The sequence below is a fragment of the Diabrotica virgifera genome, chromosome 6 (genome assembly GCF_917563875.1).
Source record: "Diabrotica virgifera virgifera chromosome 6, PGI_DIABVI_V3a".
Taxonomy (NCBI): domain Eukaryota; kingdom Metazoa; phylum Arthropoda; class Insecta; order Coleoptera; family Chrysomelidae; genus Diabrotica; species Diabrotica virgifera.
The window spans coordinates 83,210,902-83,232,060 of record NC_065448.1 but is presented as its reverse complement, the minus strand read 5'-3'; the positions used below and the strand labels follow the sequence as shown (position 1 = coordinate 83,232,060).

The window sequence follows — 21,159 nt, the reverse complement described above, 5'->3', positions numbered from 1 at the left end:
TATTAAACAACCTGAAGGGTATGAAGATGGTCAAAAAAAAGAAATTGGTTAGAGCTTTGTATGGTTTAAAAGAAAGTTTAAGGTCATAGTACGAATGCCTAGATAGATTTTTAATCGAATTGGGTTTTAAAAGGAATGAGACCCTTGCTAATATGTTAATAAAAGTAAAAATGATATTGTTTATTTATTGATATGTTGATAATTTGATTTGTAGTAAAAATTTGAATGAAATTAAAAAGATTAAAATTTTATTGTCAAAGAAATTTAAGATGAAAGATCTTGGAAATATTAAAGAGTATTGGGGTATCACAGTTAATTATAACTCTTGCAGTCAGGAAATGAAACTAAACGAAACTAAATATATTGAGTCATTAAGCAAACAGTATGATTTGGAAAATAGCAAATTGTATAATACTCCTATGGAAGTAAATTTAAAGGTAGATAAATCTGACGTTTGTGAAAGAAATATTAAATATAGAAATTTGATTGGTGCTTTATTGTATATAAGTTCGGCAACAAGGGATGATGTAAGTTTTTCTGTTAATTATTTGTATTTAATTAAAGATTTAAAATTGTCTTAAAAGAAAAATGAAAATGTAAATGTTATTGATTGTTATGTTGATGCCGATTGGGCAGGTGACCATTTAGGCAGAAAGTCTACAACTGGCGATGTAATAAGATTATTTGGTAATGTAATTTATTTGAAATCAAGAAAGCAAAAGAGTGTAACAAAAACTTCGACTTTTGCAGAGTATGTAGCATTGTCGGAAGCAGTCAGTGAGTTAATATTTGTAAAAGAGTTGTTAAGATTTTTTTATGTAAAACTAGAAAAACCGATTGATATTTATGAAGATAATTCTGGGGAAATGCAAAATATGGAAATTTTACAAAGAATTCAAAGCACGTGGAAGTTCATTATCAATATGTTCATGAGTATGTTATTAAAAATGAATAACCATCTTCAATTTCGTTACAAAACGAATATACAGCCGCATCATATACTAGTCCAATCAGAGAGTGCAGCAAGCACCTCTACCGGTTTCGAAACTTATTAGTCTCTCATCAGGAGGCACATATGCTGCTCTCTCTGATCCAACCAAAACAAACTCCGGCGTGCAGTCGTTGAGGATTGCAACGAACGAAATGGCATAGATGTCCTAGCGGCAACTGCTAGCAAAAGACTAAGTTTTCAATCCAATGGCATATAAAACAACATAATGTTATTCTACATCTCACCAGACTGAAAACAATGGGAACCTTTCTCGTTGGAACTTTACCGCGCTAAGCAGATGGGACGTGAATTATAAATTGTAAAATTCCCTCATCTTCCTTAGTCTCAGCATCCGTTATGGCTTGCAAATTGTAGAAGCCTCGGAGGTGTAACCAGAGAAGGTTCCCATTGTTTTTAGTCTGGTGGGATGTAGAATAACATTATGTTGTCTTATATGCCATTGGAATGAAAACTTGCCGCTAGGGCATCTATGCCATTTCGTTCGTTGCAATCCGTGACTGCACGCAGGGGTTTGTTTTGGTTGGATCAGAGAGAGCAGCATATGTGCCTCCTGATGAGAGACTAATAAGTTTCGAAACCGGTAGAGGTGCTTGCTGCACTCTCTGATTGGACTAGTATATGATGCGGCTACATTTTCGTTTTGCAACGAAATTGAAAATGGTTGTTCATTTTTGATTTACATGTTTACTCTGATTGGCGTACGAAGGGAACCATTCTCGTTCGAACTTTACCGCGCTGAGCAGATGGGACGTGAATTATAAATTGTAAAATTCCCTCATCTTCCTTAGTCTCAGCATCCGTTATGGCTTGCAAATTGTAGAAGCCTCCCCAGGCAACCAAGTGACGTCAATAACGTCGAGGAAATGTCAGCTTTTCGGGTTGAAAATATACACGTGTTTGAACATTACGTCGTATAAACGTCTTTTGTAGGGGATTTTAAATACGTAAGATTAATGACGTTAAAATACGTTTCAAAATACGTTTTCATTTCAGAGTATTTCAGACAGCCCAAGTCTGACGTCACAAAAATGGGAGGAGCTTAACGGGTTAATGCTTATAATGTTCAGGGTTACCAGGTCTACTGATTTCTCAGTGGACCTACTGATTTTAACTCCAATTAGTGACCTATTGAAATCTATCAACATATATATATTGGTCGTTATTAACAGGTAAATTTCTATGAAACGGGATTTAAAAATACGAGATTATCTAGCCGCGTCCCTATTATAAAGATGGCCGTAAATACCAGGTCATAATAATTATGACCTGCTATTATTGGATTATTTAAATAAGGAAATCTTCATATAATTGGTTTTGAGAATTTTGAAACTGGCCGTTAGTACAGGTGGCCGATTTTGACAGGTGACCGATAACACAGGTTTTACTGTATTTACATGGCCTAAAAAGTGTCTACTGATTTCTACTGACTTTTGAAAGCAAAACTACTGAAAAAGTAAAAACTGACCTGGCCTGGCAACCCTGATGATGTTGTATATTGACGTTTATAAGCTTAAAGCTTAAATTGTCATAAGAAATTTTTCATTTGTTGTTTACTTGCTTTGTGTGGTAAAAAAGGACTTCATTTAGATATTTAGTTGAAGAAATGGGTTAATTAAGAGATTTTTAGTCGTTTTTCTCAAGTGAGTTGTTAGTTTAATGCAATAGTTCTTGTGATAGTTCTACTTGAAAACGGTTTGAGGTTATGTGTTCTGTTTTGGTGAATATTTTCTGTTAATGAACTAATTATGTGTTATCGAGTTTAATTAAATTAATTTTTTATTAAATTATTTATTAGTTTATATGTTGTTTCAGTTTTGACACAGTAAGTATACCTTAGCCTATACGCTAAATTTAAAACAGTTGAATGAAAAATTTCAATACCAACAATAACAATACACAGGAATAATTATTATTGTGTATTTTTAAAACCACAAAATGAAAAATAATCTAAAAAACGACATAAAAACTAAGTTTTTTATATAATCTATTTAAAACGTGATAAAAATGACGTCAGTTATGGTGGGACATATTCACGTGACTTTCGATGTCGAAAAAACGTGACAAACTGACGTGGTTTGGTGATAATTATGACGTCTTTTCAACGTTTTGTAAACGTTATTTGGTTGTCTGGGTCGGAGGTGTAACCAGAGAAGGTTCCCATTGTTTTCAGTCTGGTGGGATGTAGAATAACATTATGTTGTTTTATATGCCATTGGATTGAAAACTTAGGTCTAAAATGTTATTAATGTAATTAAGGTAGATTCAGATGATAATATTGCTGATATTTTTACCACGTCCTTGTGCCGAGAAAAATTTGAAAGATTTCGATGTATGTTAGATTTGAAAAATTATTGATGTAAATACAATATAAATGTAAGGAGGCGTGTTAGGACTTATATCTTATATTGTAGGTATGTGTGTAGTGTTGGAACAGACCTATAGTAGGTAGTGTGTACAGTGTCTAGCGCGCACATTGTTCAGGGTCGCGCAAGCGTAATATAATATAGTCGGAAGAGAGACATGAAGGTGTACACATCGCACAATAGGAACGAGAAGCATCGCATAATGTAACGTAGTTAGAATATAAGTTAGCATATAGTTTATAGGAAATAAAGTTCTTTGAAACAAAAGCCGTTGACATTAATAACTCGATCCACAATCCTTCTTAACATGGTAGCATATCTTCAGATAGATTAAGGTGGGTGACCTTAATCTATCTGAATCTATTTTCGACTCCTGTTTATACATGTCTATTCTTGTCAAGTAACAAGCGGATATCGTCTAGACTTATTTTTTGAAATAAACTTGTATGTACATATTTAGGAATTTCCTGTAATAAGTCTGGTGATACAAATTTAGTACCTTGCTAATGTAATCATGTTTCTTAATTTATCTTTATTAAATTAACATTTTTTTAACAAAGAATTCAGATATACAACTAAAAACTAATTTATTTTAACTGATACAGTACTACTCAGGCTTATAGTATGAAGTAGTGGCGGCTCGTGGCTTTAGGGACAGGGTCGGCAAGGTTTTGTCTCCTCAGATAGGTATGCCATCTAATTAAAAGACTTCAATTTCATAGAAGATTTTTGGTTTTTGTTTTTTTATTTTTTTTTTGTTTTTTCCTATAAATTTAGAACCTAATGTTTATAAATTAACTCTAGTCTATGTTGTTTCAAAGTAGCAAAATAGGTTATAACGTCATTGTAAAATTTATTATTGTTTTGGAGAGGTTTTAAAAGTTTTTTTCTATTGACATTTGAGACAAGTTTGACATTCTCTCTTGTTTCATGGTGTTTCGACAATACGTTTGGACTCTTTTGAGACAAGAGAAATCCCGTTCATTTGAGGCAGAATTTGCCCACATTTAAGCACAATAATTTATTAATTTCGGGAACAGTTTGTTACACCTAATGAATTGCAGTATATAAAATTAAACATATTTTGTAACTTATCCCACCTTCCGAAAATATTTAGATCAGCATATAAAACTGTTAATCCATTTTCTTATTTTATTTGATTAAAGAATGATGGATAATTTTTAATGAACTTGTCTAATAGATATTTTGAAAATTCTTTGGACATAATAATTGAGTTATTCTTCCACTCAAAAAGTTCCGGAACATTGTTTAAATAATCAAAATGTCAAAAAATGAAGAAAAAATTCGATTTTTTTCTTCGTTTTTTGATTTTAACTTTCAAAGTATTCGCTTCTGAGAAAAGTTACACTGACATAAAAGTTGCATAATTACATTTACATTTAATATGATTGGTTAAAAATTTTAAAAAGTGTCATCTTTGTTGCAAAACAGCAATAATTGCGAAAAAAACATAAAAAACAAGTATTCGCATTTTACGTTTTTCAACCATTTATGACTTACGACTTTCATATTTTAACCAGAAAACCTTTATGATATAATAAAACAATACTGTAAATGTCATTAAGATCGATTCAATAGATTTTGCAAAATAAATTTTGCAATCCAGCTTTTGCAAAAAAATAATTTTTTCAAAATGTTGCAGTACTGACAATAAAGCAGATAGCAAGTTGAATTTTTTTTACATATAGAAGAAAGGTACAGTATTCTTCTATACGTAAAAATAAATTCAACTTGCTGTCTGCTTTATTTTCAGTTCTGGATTGCAAAATTTATTTTGCAAAATCTATTGAACCGATCTTAATGAAATTCACAGTATTGTTTTATTATATGATATAGTTTTTCTGGGTAAAATTGTGAAGGTCCTAAGTGTAGCATAAATGGTTAAAAAACGTAAAATGCGAATATGTACTTGTTTTTTTATGATTTTTTCGCAATTATTGCTATTTTGCAACAAGGGTGACAATTTTTAAAATTTTTAAGTAATCCTATATTGTAGGAAATTTAATTACGCAACTTTTATGTCAGTGCAACTTTTCTCGAAAATGAATACTTTTAAAGTTATAATCAAAAAATGAAGAAAAAAATCGAATTTTTCCTTCATCTTTTGACATTATGATTATTTAAACAATGTTCCGGACCTTTTTGAGTGGGAGGATAACTCACATATTATTATATGAGTTATTTTCAAGCAATTTCTGCAAACAAATATGAGTCACCTCTCAACGTCCAAATTAATGTACTAATGTTGCCGTTTGCAGATCACCGCTCGACAGATTGTTTATCTGCCGTACTTGCCATTCAAATAAATATGGGGAATGTATAATTGGTTGACTATCGGCTAATATTCCATAGCTTCTTATAACAAGCAAATGGCCAATCTGGGGACGGCTTGCCGAAGCGGGCCTATCGCAATCGGGTGCATGGCTAGGATCATTAATTTGAAAAGTTACGCACAGCGCACAGGGATCACTTAACGTATCGGATCAATCGAATTCTTTTAAAAACAATGAATAAAATTTAGTCTGTATTATCTCACATATATTTTTTTTTATTTCACAGAAACGAATATCATCAACTCTGATCAACTTAAATATTTAAAAAAATCTATAATGTGCCCATAAATGTGTGGGTCGGCACTGCCGACCCTGACCAGCCGCCACTGGTATGAAGCATTGCAAAAAACACACTTTAAGTCATAAAACAACTACACACATCCCCCCATTCGTGTTTAAAATAATACTTCTTACAAGGCAAATGTTTTAAGATTTCACGTATTTTTGGAGAATAAGAATACCAAACAGCACTAGTCATATTTTCCATTAATAGAAACATAATATTTTCTAACTTTGTATTATGTTCTGTCGTTAAAGACATTCTCTCTCTTCAGTGTCTTTCCTTATGGTTTGAAGTTCATTTAGTACTTTTATTGGTTTGATTTGCCTCGGGTTGGAACTTTTTCTCAATCTCTCCTTATCTCGAAAAACGACTTACCATTTTGAGAGCGACTGTCACATTCTGTGTTATTCAATTTTAGATCATTCCAGGTATTTAACTGTTGGGTTAAAAGTAGTGGGAGTGTTTGCCAGTTGTAGACTTCTAACCTGATCTATAAGACTCGAAAGTATTGACTACAACTAAATATTGTTAAAAAAATCTCTTATTTAATAATAATGTTTACTATGAAGATATCCTGCCATTTCTTGTTATTGATAGGCTTTCCGATCTTAATTAACGGTTTTTTTTTTCATATCTTATCTTATACTAACGATTTGTTTTTGGACTTCCTCCTTATTTTATATCTGATAGCCTATCTAACAGTTTTTCTTATCTAACGGATTCTTTAGTTTTAGACTTCCGCCTTATCAACAGTTATTTGTTATCTTATACTACCAATTTATTTATTTTTGGACTTACACCTTATTTTTTATCTGATAGCTTATCTAACGGTTTATCTATTTTTAGACTTCCACCTTATCAACAATTATTTCTTATCTGATAGCTTATCTAACGGTTTTTCTTATCAAACGGATTCTTTATTTTTAGACTTCCGATCTTACTGTTCTTATCGGTGATCTTTCCTTAAGTAGGATTTTTTATCAGTTATCCTTCCTGTGAGGGATCAGGACCGGAAGTATCCTGGACCGAAAATGGGGGCGGAAGTCTTATCCTGGACCGTAAGTTTTCTATATAAATGGGGGCAGGATCGGATCAGAATCAGGGACTTCCGGCGGAAGTCTTGAATTCCGCAGTCTCTCATTTAGAAATTGGAAATCATTTAAAATTTTAAAAACGTTCTAGAATTTAAATTTCCCGCCAAAAAAATAGAAAAAAACATTCGAAGAGAACTTTTTGAAACTTACAACTTTTTTATTTAAAGTTTTTCGCTATAAGATAAGTTTTCGTTAAGATAAAAAATAAAAACATAAAAAGCCTAATTAGGCTCTAGGTGGGTCAAGTGACCACCTAGGGGGCTAAAAATTTCAAAAAGTAAGTTTCTCTATATGTGCTAAACGGTGACCTATATGGAATTCGAATCAAGTTGGGGGCATTTTTCATCATCTTACCCGACTAGGCCTTTTTTTTTAAATAGTCTGAATTGTTACTTACTTTTACTTACTTAAGCCGTCCTCTTGTACCTTACGGTGTCGAGGTAAGTGGAGAAATCAGACGTCTCCATGCCTTTCGGTCAGTAGCTAGTCTTTCTGCTTCTCTCCACCCAATATTCCTTTTTACGCAAGCCTTTCCAAATAGTCTGAATTGTACTGAATATAATTATTGAATTTACATATAACATAATTCTACCATAGTTTAAAAAAAATTCACAAAAATGTACTTCAAATGTTAATTTCAAACCATACCCCCCTTAAGTTTGACATTCTTCATTAATTTTGGTGTGCCGTACCAAGTTTTTCCTGAGAGTCCAATCTCAAGTGTTGTTTTAAATTACTCGAATAACTAAACAGCCTAAAACAAATTTCGCACTTGTGAGGTTTTCTCAAGCGTGTACTCTTAAATGTGTTTTCAAATTACCTGCGTGACTAAACTGCTTAAAACAAATGTCACACTTGTAAGGTTTTTCTCCACTGTGCACTCTCAAATGTCTTTTCAAACTACCATTCTCAGAAAACTGCTTAAAACAAATTTCACACTTGTGAGGTTTTTCTCCAGTGTGTACTCTCAAATGCTGTTTCAAATTACCCAAATTGGCAAACTCCTTAAAACAAATTTCGCACTTGGTATGTTTTTCCCCAGAGTGAATTCGAATGAGTAAATGCCTTAAAACAAATTTAACACTTGTGAGGTTTTTCTCCAGTGTGTACTCTCAAATGTCGTTTCAAATTACCCAAATTAGCAAACTCCTTAGAACAAATTTCGCACTTGTGAAGTTTTTCCCCAGTGTGCAATCGCATATGTTCTTTTAAACTTTTTGAATGAGTAAATCGCTTAAAACAAATTTCACACTTGTGAGGTCTTTCTCCAGTGTGTACTCTCAAATGTTGTTTCAAATTACCCAAATCAGCAAACTCCTTAAAACAAATTTCACACTTGTGAGGCCTTTCTCCAGTATGTACTCTCAAATGTTGTTTCAAATGAGCTGTTTGAGTAAACTCCTTAAAACAAATTTCGCACTTGGCAAGTTTTTCCCCAGAGTGCAATCGCATATGTCCTTTTAAACTGTTCGAATGAGTAAACGGCTTAAAACAAATTTCGCACTTATAAGGGTTTTCCCCAGTATGCAATCTCATATGCCCTTTTAAAGTGTTCGAACGAGTAAATGCCTTACAACAAATTTCGCACTTATAAGGTTTATCCCCATTATGCAATCTCATATGTATTTTTAAATCACCCTTAACCTGCTTAAAACAAAGTTCACACTTGGGAAGTTTTTCTCTAGTGTGTACTCTCAAATGTTGTTTCAAATTACTTAAATTAGCAAACTCCTTAAAACACATTTCGCACTTATAAGGTTTTTCCCCAGTGTGCAATCGCATATGTCCTTTTAAACTGTTCGAATGAGTAAACGGCTTAAAACAAATTTCGCACTTATAAGGTTTTTCCCCAGTATGCAATCTCATATGTCCTTTTAAATCACTCTTAACCCGCTTAAAACAAATTTCGCACTTATAAGGTTTTTCCCCAGTGTGCGATGTCAAATGGATTTTGAACTTACTCGAATAAACAAACTGCTTGAAACAGATTCCACACTTGTAATGTTGTTGCTCTCCAGTGTGCCGTTTCAAATGTTTTTGCAAAATACTTTCCAGAGAAAACTGCTTGAAACAAACTTCACACTTAAGTTTTTCTCCAGTGTGCGACATAATATGAATTCTCAAACTATCTACACGAGTAAACCGCTTTAAACAAGTTTCACACTTGTACGGTTTTTCGTCAGTGTGAACTATCATGTGTCTCTTTAATGAACTTCTATGGGAAAATCGCTTAAAACAAATTTTACAATTTGTTTTCTCTTCGACAGGCTGACCCATAGGTTGTTCTTTATCACATGAATGTACAAGTATTGTTTCCGTAGTTTCCGATATGTTTTCATCTCCAAGAAAGCCTAAAAATTGGAATATATTTTTTATTTCAGAAAAATCTAATGCAATAGAAAAGAAAAGTTTAACGACTTATTATGGCTGAAATATACTAAATTTGGCGCAATCTAAAGTCTAGTTTTTCCAAAATATTGTTACGTTGTTCTGTGACTTCAAAGGTGTGAAGCACAACGTGGTTTAACTAATTTTATTTAACTCAATTACAAATATCACAATTACTAATTGCATGTATAATGTATAGAAGATGTAACGAGGTCACTGGTTAAGAACAATTTGGCTTCGGGAAAGTTTAAGGGGATACGAGAAGCAATATTCTGTCTTCAAACTCTGGCACAAAGGTGCAAAGATCAGCAAGCCGACCTTTTTGTCTGTTTTTTGCCCTCACTCCCAGAATTCAATATTATTAATTTTTTTTACGTTCTATGCAACTAAAAAATGAGATAACGCGGATAGCTCGCCACCCCCTTACCCCTCCCCCCACAGCCAAAAACGTAGATTTTTCGATTTATTTTTTTTTAGTTGGGTTCCAATTGATTTAAAAAATTCACACGTGTAGCTGAGGCTTTTACAAAACACGTCCATTGTTTATGGACCCATAGGTCGAGTGTACTAACCTCAAATTTTTTTTTAACTTTTTTAAAACCTATAATTTTTTTGAAGGGGGCTGCTGGTCCAATTTTTTTTTGAATTTTGTGTATTTTATCAAAAGCTATCTCTCTGATTTTTCCGTCAGGTGCGCCATCTTGAAAAATCAAGAAAACTGTTTTCTCCATTTGGGGATTTTCTACATTTTATAGACTGCAACATAGATCAACTCAAGGTTTTGTTAATAGATTATGTATAATTTAAAATAACTGAGTATATTAGGATATTCAAAAATTGGGCGAAACACTTTTAAACCCCCCAAAAACCATGTTTTTTTAAAGTTTTGTAAGGATTTTTGCGGGTCTAATTATATTTTTTGTGGTCGATACAGCCTGAATATTCTTTTTTATTTTTTTATACGTTCTATATGATTTTTTTAAAAAATTAGCAATTTTAGCCCACTTACCCTTTTCCCCCTCCCCCACAGCCAAAAATGTCAATTTTTCGATTTTATTTTTTTTTTAAGTTGGTTTGCAATTACATTATAAATGTTATTCTGAAGCTATTGCTTTGTGGCATTTTTGTAATTAACTATTCTAAATGGTCATTTTTTAGTTAAATTTTGGCTTATTTCCCATTTAGAATAGTTAATAATTATTAAATTATAAATTACAAAAAATTCACACGCACAAGCTGAGGCTTTTACAGAACATCTGTTTTTATGGACCCGAAGGTCGAGTGTACATATTATAACCTTTTTTTGGTGATGGCTGCATGTCTATTTTTTTTTGTGTTTTGTGTATTTTAATCAAAAACTATATTTCTGACTTTTTTCAGATTTTTCTGTAAGGTACGCCATCTTCAAAAATCCGCAAAACTGGTTTGTTCGGTGGTTTTTAGGAATTTTCTCCATTTTATTGACTTCAAAATAGATTAACTCGAGGTTTTTATAGGTTATGTTGGTATAATTTGAAATAACTGAGTTTTTAGGGATATTTTATATAATTTGCTATTGAATAAACTTAAAAACAACCTGCTAGTTTTCACAATCATAAACTTGCCAGGATGACACGTTCCAGAATTAAAATTACGTTTTACAATTAAAACTTCCCCTGTTTCCATACCTACATCAAAGTTTGTCCGACTAGACACCGTTAAATTATTAAAATATTTTCAGCTTGCTATTAATCAACTTTTTTTGGTACGCGGGATCGAGGCCTAATATTTTTTGAGATCAATACAGCCTGAATATTTTTTTTCATTTTTTTACTTTTGACGTGTTTAAAAAATAAGCCTTAGCCCAATTTTAGCCCTCCTCCCTTTCAACCTGCCCAATAAATCATCATTTTTTCGTTTTCATTTTTTTTTCTCAGTATATGTTGCTCAGTTTGTCCTTAAGTAAACTACATTTAACAAAATAATTTCAAATTTTTGCAATATTTTTATATAAAGTAAAGATGTCATTGTGATATATTTTAGGTAGGATACAAAAAACAAAAATAAAACAGAATAATCAATTTAAGAAAAATACATTATTTTAATATATCATACTTCTTGTCGTTTTGTGAATCAAAACATTTTGTTCTTTGTTCATTAGTTTGTATTTAGTAGGTACCCTAATATTACCTTACATTATACATATTCTAATTATTCAAAGATGTGCTTGTAATACCATCTACATAACCTATATCTCCATCTCTGCCTATTATAATGTAATTTTGCTTCACGTTAACTGCCACGTAAAACACCATAAAAAGAATAAGGAAAGTATTACCAAAGAATATAATAGCTCCGTATATACTCCTAGAGTATTCGGAGAGTATATTCGTTGGTATTACACTTTACAGTTCCAAGGTCTTCATCGCTGTCTTCGTCTATTACAGGTATAACATCTGTATTGTCAAAGAGTTTTGTAAGATATTCTGCTGGCTTGATGATTTTTGTAAAATATCTTCCATGCGATAAATATTATATTATGGCAGCTACATGCGAACAACAGCCTATGGTTATGTTGTCGTTTGGGCAACTCGCATCTACAACAGTGTATCTATCGCTTAATGTTTTCCAAACCATCTTCGTTTGGCTCATAATGCAAATAGTCCATGCTGTATGCTTGTCCCCAGTAGGTAAATTATTCCGATTCATTTTTTTGCACAAACTTACTCAAAACAGGTCCTTATAACAAATCACCAAGATGCCAGGCAGTACCGCAGTCAGAAAATTGTTTAAACAATTTTTTAAACGAATTCAAAAAATCAATTTTTTCACTTAGGACAAATTTGTTTTAGATTCTCTGGATCAACCTGAGCAAAAAAGGTCTCTTGTCATTTTTCTATAAAGTTCACTGTTGTCGAGTTACATGCAATTTAAAATTTGAAAAACGCGAAAATGGCCATTTGCAAGGCTTAATAACTCGATTAAAAATTATTATTATGAAAGTCATAAAGTGACCAACTCAAAGTTTAAAGCCCCCCCCCCTGCAAGAGCCTGAAGAAATTTTTGTCATTATTTTATTACTATTATTTTTAATAATTAAAAATGAGCGCTAAGCACGTATTGAAGCGGCCGTCAGCGAGAGAGATGTACAATTCATTGGATGTTTTAAAAAAATATCGATTGGAAGTCAAAAATACGTTTTGAAAAAATAAAAAAGGAATTTTGAGGTTATATGTATTGTACACTTGACCTACGGGTCTATAAAAATACATATGTTTTGTAGAAGCCTTATAAAATTTTTAAATTAATTGCAACTTACCTAAACAAAAAAAAAAAAAATAGAAAAATTGACGTTTTTGTAAGGGCAGGGGGAGGGGGTGGTGGACTAAAAATGCGATTAGTCTTATTTTTTATTCACATATAACGTAAAAAAAATGAAAAAAATATTCAGGCTGTATAGATCTCAACGAATATCATTAAGCCCGCAAAAACCCTTACATAACTTACAAAACATGGTTTTTGGGGGGTTTAAAGGTGTTTTGCCCAATTTTTGATAATTCTAAGATACTCAGTTATTTCAAATTATACATAAGCTATTAACAAAACCTTGAGTTAATCTATGTTGCAGTCTATAAAATGGAGAAAATCCCCAAAAACCCAAAAAAAAAACAGTTTTCTTGATTTTTCAAGATGGCGCACCTGACGGAAAAATCTGAAAAAAATCAGAGAGATAGCTTTTGATAAAATACACAAAATTCAAAAAAATTGGACCTGCAGCCCCCTCTAAAAAAAGTTATAGGTTTTAAAAAAGTTAAAAAAAAATTTGAGGTTATGTACACTCGACCTATGGGTCCATAAAAAATGGACGTGTTTTGTAAAAGCCTCAGCTACACTTGTAAATTTTTTGAATATTTTAAATCAATTGCAACCCAACTAAAAAAAATTAAATCGAAAAATCTACGTTTTTGGCTGTGGGGGGAGGGATAAGGGGGGTGGCGAGCTAAAAATCCGCGTTATCTCATTTTTTAGTTGCATAGAACGTAAAAAAATGAATAAAATTGAATTCTGGGAGTGAGGGCATTTTGCCTATCTTAACGGGGGGTACCCTTTATACAGGGTGTAACAAAAATACAGGTCATAAATTAAATCGCATATTCTGGGACCAAAAATAGTTCGAATGAACTTAACTTACCTTAGTACAAATATGCACATAAAAAAAGTTATAGCCCTTTGAAGTTACAAAATGAAAATCGATATTTTCGAATATATCGAAAACTATTAGAGATTTTTTAATGAAAATAGATACGTGGCATTCTTATGGCAGGAGCATCTTAAAGAAAAATTACAATGAAATTTGTGCTCCCCATAAAAATTTTATGGGGGTTTTGTTCCCTTAAACCCCCCCAAACTTTTCTGTACGTTACAATTAAATCATTATTGTGGTACTATTAGTTAAATTCAATATTTTTAAAACTTTTTTGGGTCTTAATATTTTTTCGATATGGCAGTTTTTATCGAGTTGCGGCTTCTTTTTTAATATGTTTAAATAAAAATTTTATGGGGGTTTTGTTCCTTTAAACCCCCCAAATGTTTGTGTACGCTCCAATTAAACTATTACTGCGATACCATTAGTTAAACACAATGTTTTTAAAACTTTTTTGCCTCTTTCTATTTTTTCGACAAGGCACCTTTTATCGAGATATAGCTTCTCTTTTAATACGGTTCAAAATATACCTAAAAATGTAAATCATACATAAATTTTCATATTATTACCAAGTCTCCATAATCGTACTTAACCATATACAAATATGTGGTGGATTTGACAAATATTCAAAATATCTCGATAAAAACTGACTTTTCGAAAAAGTACTAAGAGCCAAAAAAGTTTTAAAAATATTGTGTTTAAGTAATGGTACTACAATAATAATTTAATTGGAACGTACACAAAAGTTTGGGGGGGTTTAAAGGAACTAAACCCCCATAAAATTTTTATAGGGTGTCCAAATTTCACTATAATTTTTTCTTAAGATGCTACTGTCATAAGAATGCCATATGTCCATTTTCAATAAAAAATCTTTAATAGTTTTCGATATATTGGAAAAAATCGATTTTCATTTTGTAACTTCAAAGGGATGTAACTTTTTTTATATGCACATTTGTACTAAGGTAAGTTAGGTTCAATCAAACTATTTTTGGTCCCAGAATATGGGATTAAATTTATGACCTGTATTTTCGTTACACCCTGTATAGATAAATATATACAGTGTATACAGGGTGAGGCAGATAAAGGGCCTATTAGAAGTATCTCGAGAACTAAAGCTAACAGAATAATGAAAATTGGTATACAAGGGTTTTGAGGTATAAACTATTTAATGAAAATATTTTGGTCTCTTTGCTACTTCCGGTTATACCGGAAGTTGATTGTAACTTCGTATTTTTAAATAGGACACCCTATATATTTTTTTACATTTTTGGATTCTCCTCGATTTCTTCTTTCTAAAAATATAAGGTTTTGTAATATTATACAGGGTAGGTTAAAAGATAATTACGTTTCCTTATTAATTTCGTAGCAACATTCACATCCTGTAGATTGTAGTAGTTTGACATAATAAACTCTATTAATGTTCAAATGATTTTTAATATAGTCTACTATTGTTAAGAGTTATTAGTATAGTTAAATTTTTCATTTTAGTATACAGGTTTGGCCGAAACTCGGAATGAGTATTTTCTGAGTTTTCTTAAATGGAACACCATGTATTTTAGTATTGTAATGAAATGTTATTTTATGGTACTTTTTAATTTATTAAGCATTCCCTATACCTAACTGCTTTAATTCGTGAGTTATTGGTGATTCAAGTCAAACATTAATTGCAACACAAAATAGGTGACATTGTATTAGGTTGGCCGTGAAAATATTCAATAACAAATAATTTTTTGGAAATAAATACATATTAATCTAGACTTATACTTAAAATGGTCAATAATGGTTGAACTATCAAAATACCATCGAAGTTAAGATTGTTGGTGCGATTAACAATTAAGCACAAATTAAAGCAGTTAGGTATAGGGAATGCTTAAGAAGTAAAAAAGTACTATGGTATATCATTTCATTACAATACTAAAATATAGGGTGTTCCATTTAAGAAAACTCAGAAAATACTCATTCCGAGTTTCGACCAACTCTGTATACTAAAATTAAAAATTTAGCTACACTAATAATTGTTAACAAAAGTAGACTATATTAAAAATCCTTTGAACATGAATAGAGTTTATTATGTCAAACTACTACAATCCTACAGGGTGTGAATATTGCTACGAAATTAATAAGAAAACGTAATTATCTTTTAACCTACCTTTTAACCCTTATTCCAATTTTCATAATTCAGTTGCCTTTAGTTCTCGAGATATTTCTAATAGGCCCTTTATCTGCCTCACCCTATATAGATTGATAAATTTTGAAAAAGCGTTCGACCGGGTGCAGCACGGGACCTTGATAGAAGGATTGAACGACATCGGAGTTGACAAAAGAGATTCTAAAATTATAAAAGCTATTTACTGGAATCAGACAGCAATCATAAAGACCAATGGTAACACGTCAAGGCCAATTGAAATACAACGAAGTGTCAGAGTTGTGTGTTATCACCGATACTGTTTAACTGAGTCTACTCTAAGGTAATATTTGCGAACGCTTTATCGCACTCTTCAAAAGGAATCAGGATAAACAGTCAAAGAGTAAATAACATCCGCTATGCAGATGGCATGGTTTTAATGACTGATTCGGACCATAGTCTTCAGATACAGTTAAATAGGATTACTGGTGAAAAAAATGGAGATGAAGATCAATAGGTACTGCGAAAACCGAAGTTATGAAAATGTCAAGGAACAAAAATTGACCCCTTCTAATATATGTGAACCATCAACAGCTTGAATATGTAAATCAATACAAATATCTTGGTTGCTGTTCAACAATCAACAAAAATGAAAAGCTTATTTTGTAACAGCATTAATATCAGCCGTTTTCTGCATTGCTATTGTGTGGTCAATACTTTTGTATGAAACGGAGGCCTGGACACTCAACGTAACACTGATAAATAAGTTAGAAGAATCTTGAAAATACCTTGGACAACTCACACCACCAACGAAAATGTTCTGAGGAGAATAGGTACACTTAGGGAGCCGCTAAAAATCATCAAAGTCAGAAAAGTTAGCTAGTTGGGACACATAACGAGAAACGAAAAGTACCGCCTCGAGCAAATGATCATCCAGGGTAAGATTGAAGGAAAACGGGGTCCCCGTTTTCATGGCTTAGAAATATCAGAGACTGGACTGGCCTTGATTCAACATCTTTGTTTAGACCCGTATTGGACAGATACAGATTTGCTAGTGTGGTCGGTAACCTCCACTAAAGGAGAAAGCACCACAAGAAGAAGAAGACTAATTAAAAATGTAAAGACTGAAATAGTTTTTGTACACACTTATGACTACTGAACGACAGGGAGAAGCGTACTTTTGAAGTGTGTAAAATATATAAATCCTAGCTGAGCGCTTTCGGCTTATAAAGAGCAAGAGAGGAATCCATGTAAAATTTAAAAAAAACTTCTACTTCTTATGCAGTTTTTTATTGGTAGAAAAAACTTTGTCTGACTTTTGGAAAAAATTGTTGAATGGTGTTGTCGGTTGTCGTTGAAACATTGAAGACATCTAATACGGGCACAAAGGACTCTCACACAAAAAATACATTACAGATTACAGAGATTTGATCATGGTAAGGTAAAAAAAACACTAATGGAAAAGCTAGAGGCATTCGAAATGTGGGTGTACCGATGTATCCTAAAAATATCCTGGACAACCCACACCACCAGTGTAGAGGTATTGCGCCGAATGGGAAAACAAAAAGAAATCTCTTTCACAATTAAGAAACAGAAACTTGAATACCTCAGTCATATTATGAGACATGATAAATATCGTATACTACAACTGATAATACAGGGTAAAATAGAGAGCAAACATGGACCCGGAGGAAGAAGACACTCATGGCTTCAAAACTTACGCCAGTGGTTTGGACTAACATCGATCGAGCTATTCAGAAACGCTGCAAACAAAATTATTAAAATTGCTATGACGGACAAGAAGATAGGCTACACATGAAGAAGATAGGGGTCGTGTGCTAGCTTATTTGAAACATTATTTAATTCTCTATTCAGTAATATAAACATCCAACATAATTATTTACACAGAGGGTCCGAAATTTTTTTTAATTACTAATTATATTGTAATGTTATAATGTTTATTTACGGACTTGCCATATTTTTACAAATCAACTTAAATTTAACTTACTATTAAAGCACAATGTGATTACATAAAAAGATATTTTCGATCTTATTCTTAATATTACTTAAGTGATAAATGAAAAAAAAACATTACTATTAAATTTGTTTGCATTTCTACACATTCTGTGTAAGGGTTTATTTACAGTATAAGTTCGATTACGAAATTCTAAATAAAATAAGTCTGTGTCTCTACAGGGAGTAATAGACGAGGCTGTATCGTCGCCCCGGCTGTATCGTCGCCCCAAGCTTTCTCAAAAAGTAGTCCTTATAACAGATCCAGAGGGTGCCAAGCGGTGCCGTGGTCGAAAAATTGTTTAAACAATACTTTTTAAAAAAATACACACCATTTTTTTTCTTTTCGAACAATTTTTTTTTTAGATAATTTGGGTCATTCTGAGCAAAAAAGGTCTCATAATTTTTCTCTAAAATTGATTGTTGTCGAGTTATACGAGATCCAAAATTTGAAAAATGCAAAAATTGCCATTTTCAAGGCTTAATAACTCGATTAAAAATTATATTATGAAAGTCAGAAAGTGATCAAATCAAAGTTTAAAACCCCTCCTTCAAGATTCTGAAGAAATTTTTGGCATTATTTTATAATAAAGCTGTTATTTTTAATTATTAACAATTAGCGCCAGTGCCGGATTAAGAATCTTGATGCCCCTAGGCAACCCAAGCTAGGAGGCCCCTCAAGAAACTTTTATGTTTTCTCTCCAAAACCCCCTGATAACCGCTCCATCTCCGAGCGGCATCTCTTTGATATATTAGTGGACATTTTGTAGATTTAAACTTAAAATTTTTGTTTCATTTTGTAAAACGTGTTGCTTAAAAAAAAAAGAAATACATAGTCAAGAAACTATTTATATAATTTTGATTAAATTTTGCAATAAAAAATTATTTTAGTCTTTTTTTTGTCATAGTTATTCATAAACGAACGATTCATTTTAAAGTATAATAATTTTTCTAATGAAAAAAAAAAGAAGGTCGTAGAAAAAGCATAGTATTCTACTCACATGTAGTGGCTATTACTCACTCTGATGAATAACGACACTCGCCTTCGGCTCGTGTCGCAAACTTCATCATCGTGAGTAATACCCATCATCACATGCTCGTTGAATGATATGTCATTACTTATTACATAACTATGTAATTATAAATAATTTTGGATTAAATATAGTTTGAGTTTTCAAAGCCTTATAATTATTATAAAGCAACTTTTCTGAATTTCATAGAAACAAAACTACTTAAAATATCTTCTACTTCCACATTTTCGAGCACATCATTCTCAATAGCCATAATTGAGGGAAATGCTAGTATATTTTCTGCCACTGTCTAACGGTGACAGTTTTTAGTAATTTTCATTTTGGAAATGACCATTCGTCTGTTGCATTTGTACTAATTAGCGTAAGATAAATCTTATAAGCTACTGAAAAATTTCGAAACTTCAATTCGAATTCGTTCTCATAAAAATAACCCAAAGAGACTATAAAGCAGGAATAAATTGTTTTCGCTACAAATCCTGAAGGTGGACTATCAAATATTTGAACTGCAGTAGTTCATCTTAAATTTCAGGTTCAATATCATCAGTATAGCTTTCATGTAGTTTTGAAGCACACTCCTTTGTCTGAGTACCATTCAGTTTTGGAAAAACACACAAAATACCAAATACTGAGTTACTGACTCGTACGCTGTCAACTGACGACTCAGCTGAATAATCAGCTTATCCGAAATTGGTAGATTCGTTTCAACCTTTAACTTTTCTCCACCCTGTAGAAAAGCTTCATTGGAATTTAGCATCATCAAAATGTAGTTTTCTTGTTCGCGTTTGTTTACTCTCTTCGGTATATTCAGAGTATTGTAGATCGCAGAACTTCTGTTCGTGTTAAGCAGAATTATCTCTTCGGGATTTTAAGAACTCCAAAAGTAATTTTAGAAGCTGAACTGCAGTTTCAAGTTCAATCTCTTCTCTCTGTAATGATTTACTGACAGCGTTGATAAGTTCTAAAAATGTTTCTGTTTTAACATTTCTTTCAACAAACACTTAGCCTCACGAACTGTTTCAGCTTTCTGATTAGGGTCTTCAGTACGAGTATGAAGAGCAGATTTGAAGGCGTTGTAACCTTTAGACAAAGTTCTGGTTGCATCAGCTCTTGCAGTTCATTTAGTGCTGCTTGTTCTTTTAATTTAAGGACAAGGTTTTAGATCGTTGCCAATGGGATCACGTAGTTGAGTTTCATTTAAGCATTTGATCGTAGCTTCCCAACGGTGGGTAGAAGCTGAAAAAACATTGTACACGGACTGAACAAATTCAAAATACGATATTGCTCCAATGGGTCCAACGCAACTTTTAGCACCGACTAAAGCGAGTGTGCGGCACAAAAAATGTAAATTGCTTTTAAATTAGAAGTTTGTTAATTTTAGAGAAATGAGCCTGGAGACCATTGTATTTTCCTGGCATGTAGCGAAAGGCATGGGTAATGAAGGAGAGGGTAGGGAGTGGGCACTAACTTATTTGTTGCTCTTGCTCTTGTTACTTTTCTAAGAAACCGTGCAGGCTGATAGGCAGTACTGTTCCTTCTACCAAATGGCATTCATTATAGATTTATTCTCACAAAATATGCTTTTTATATGAACAAAATTATGCATTGTAATGTAATTTTATACGTCCACCATCAATTTTATAGTATTGCGCGATATTTGATTTTTTCAACATAATATGATTTATAATTTTTATTTAAATCTAATTATTTTTTCACTTTGAGCCCTGGGAGGCCCCCTTTGGGGCCGAGGCCCCTAGGCAAATGCCTACTTTGCCTGTTGGTTAATCCGGCACTGATTAGCGCTATAGTACAGGCTGTATCGTCGCCCCCGTTACCGAAATTATTTCGATTACATTTTTTTGCACAAACTTACTCAAAAAGAGGTCCTTATAACAAATCCACGGGGTGCCAGGCGATACCTTGATCGAAAAATTGTTTAAACAATATTTTTAAACAAATTCACAAAAATAATTTTTTCACTTTGAACAATTTTTTTTTGGATAATTTGGGTCATTCTGAGCAAAAATCTATTGTGTGATTTTTCTCTAAAATTGATTATTGTCGAGTTATACGCGATTTAAAATTTGAAAAATACGAAAATGGCCCTATAACTCGACAACAATCAATTTTAGAGAAAAATCACAAGAGACCTTTTTTGCTGAGAATGATCCAAATTATCTAAAACAAAATTGTGCGAAGTGAAAAAATTATTTTTGTGCATTTGTTTAAAAAAACCTAATTGTTTAAACAATATTTCGACCAAGGTACCGCCTGGCACCCAGTGGATTTGTTATAAGCACCTCTTTTTGAGTAAGT

General features: G+C 32.4%; 1 protein-coding gene across 2 annotated transcripts in view; it reads right to left on the bottom strand.

Moving 5' to 3' along the window:
- Positions 1-21,159, bottom strand: part of LOC126886511 (zinc finger protein 501-like) — a 61,971-nt gene that overhangs the window by 6,232 nt on the left and 34,580 nt on the right. Inside the window, exon 1 of one of the 2 annotated variants that reach the window (XR_007698648.1) lies at positions 7,504-9,061. Coding sequence is in view for 1 of the 2 variants with exons in the window: in XM_050653482.1 (XP_050509439.1) it covers positions 9,068-9,457 (390 nt within the window). In the remaining variant the exon portion in view is untranslated. The other variant, XM_050653482.1, reaches the window with a different exon arrangement.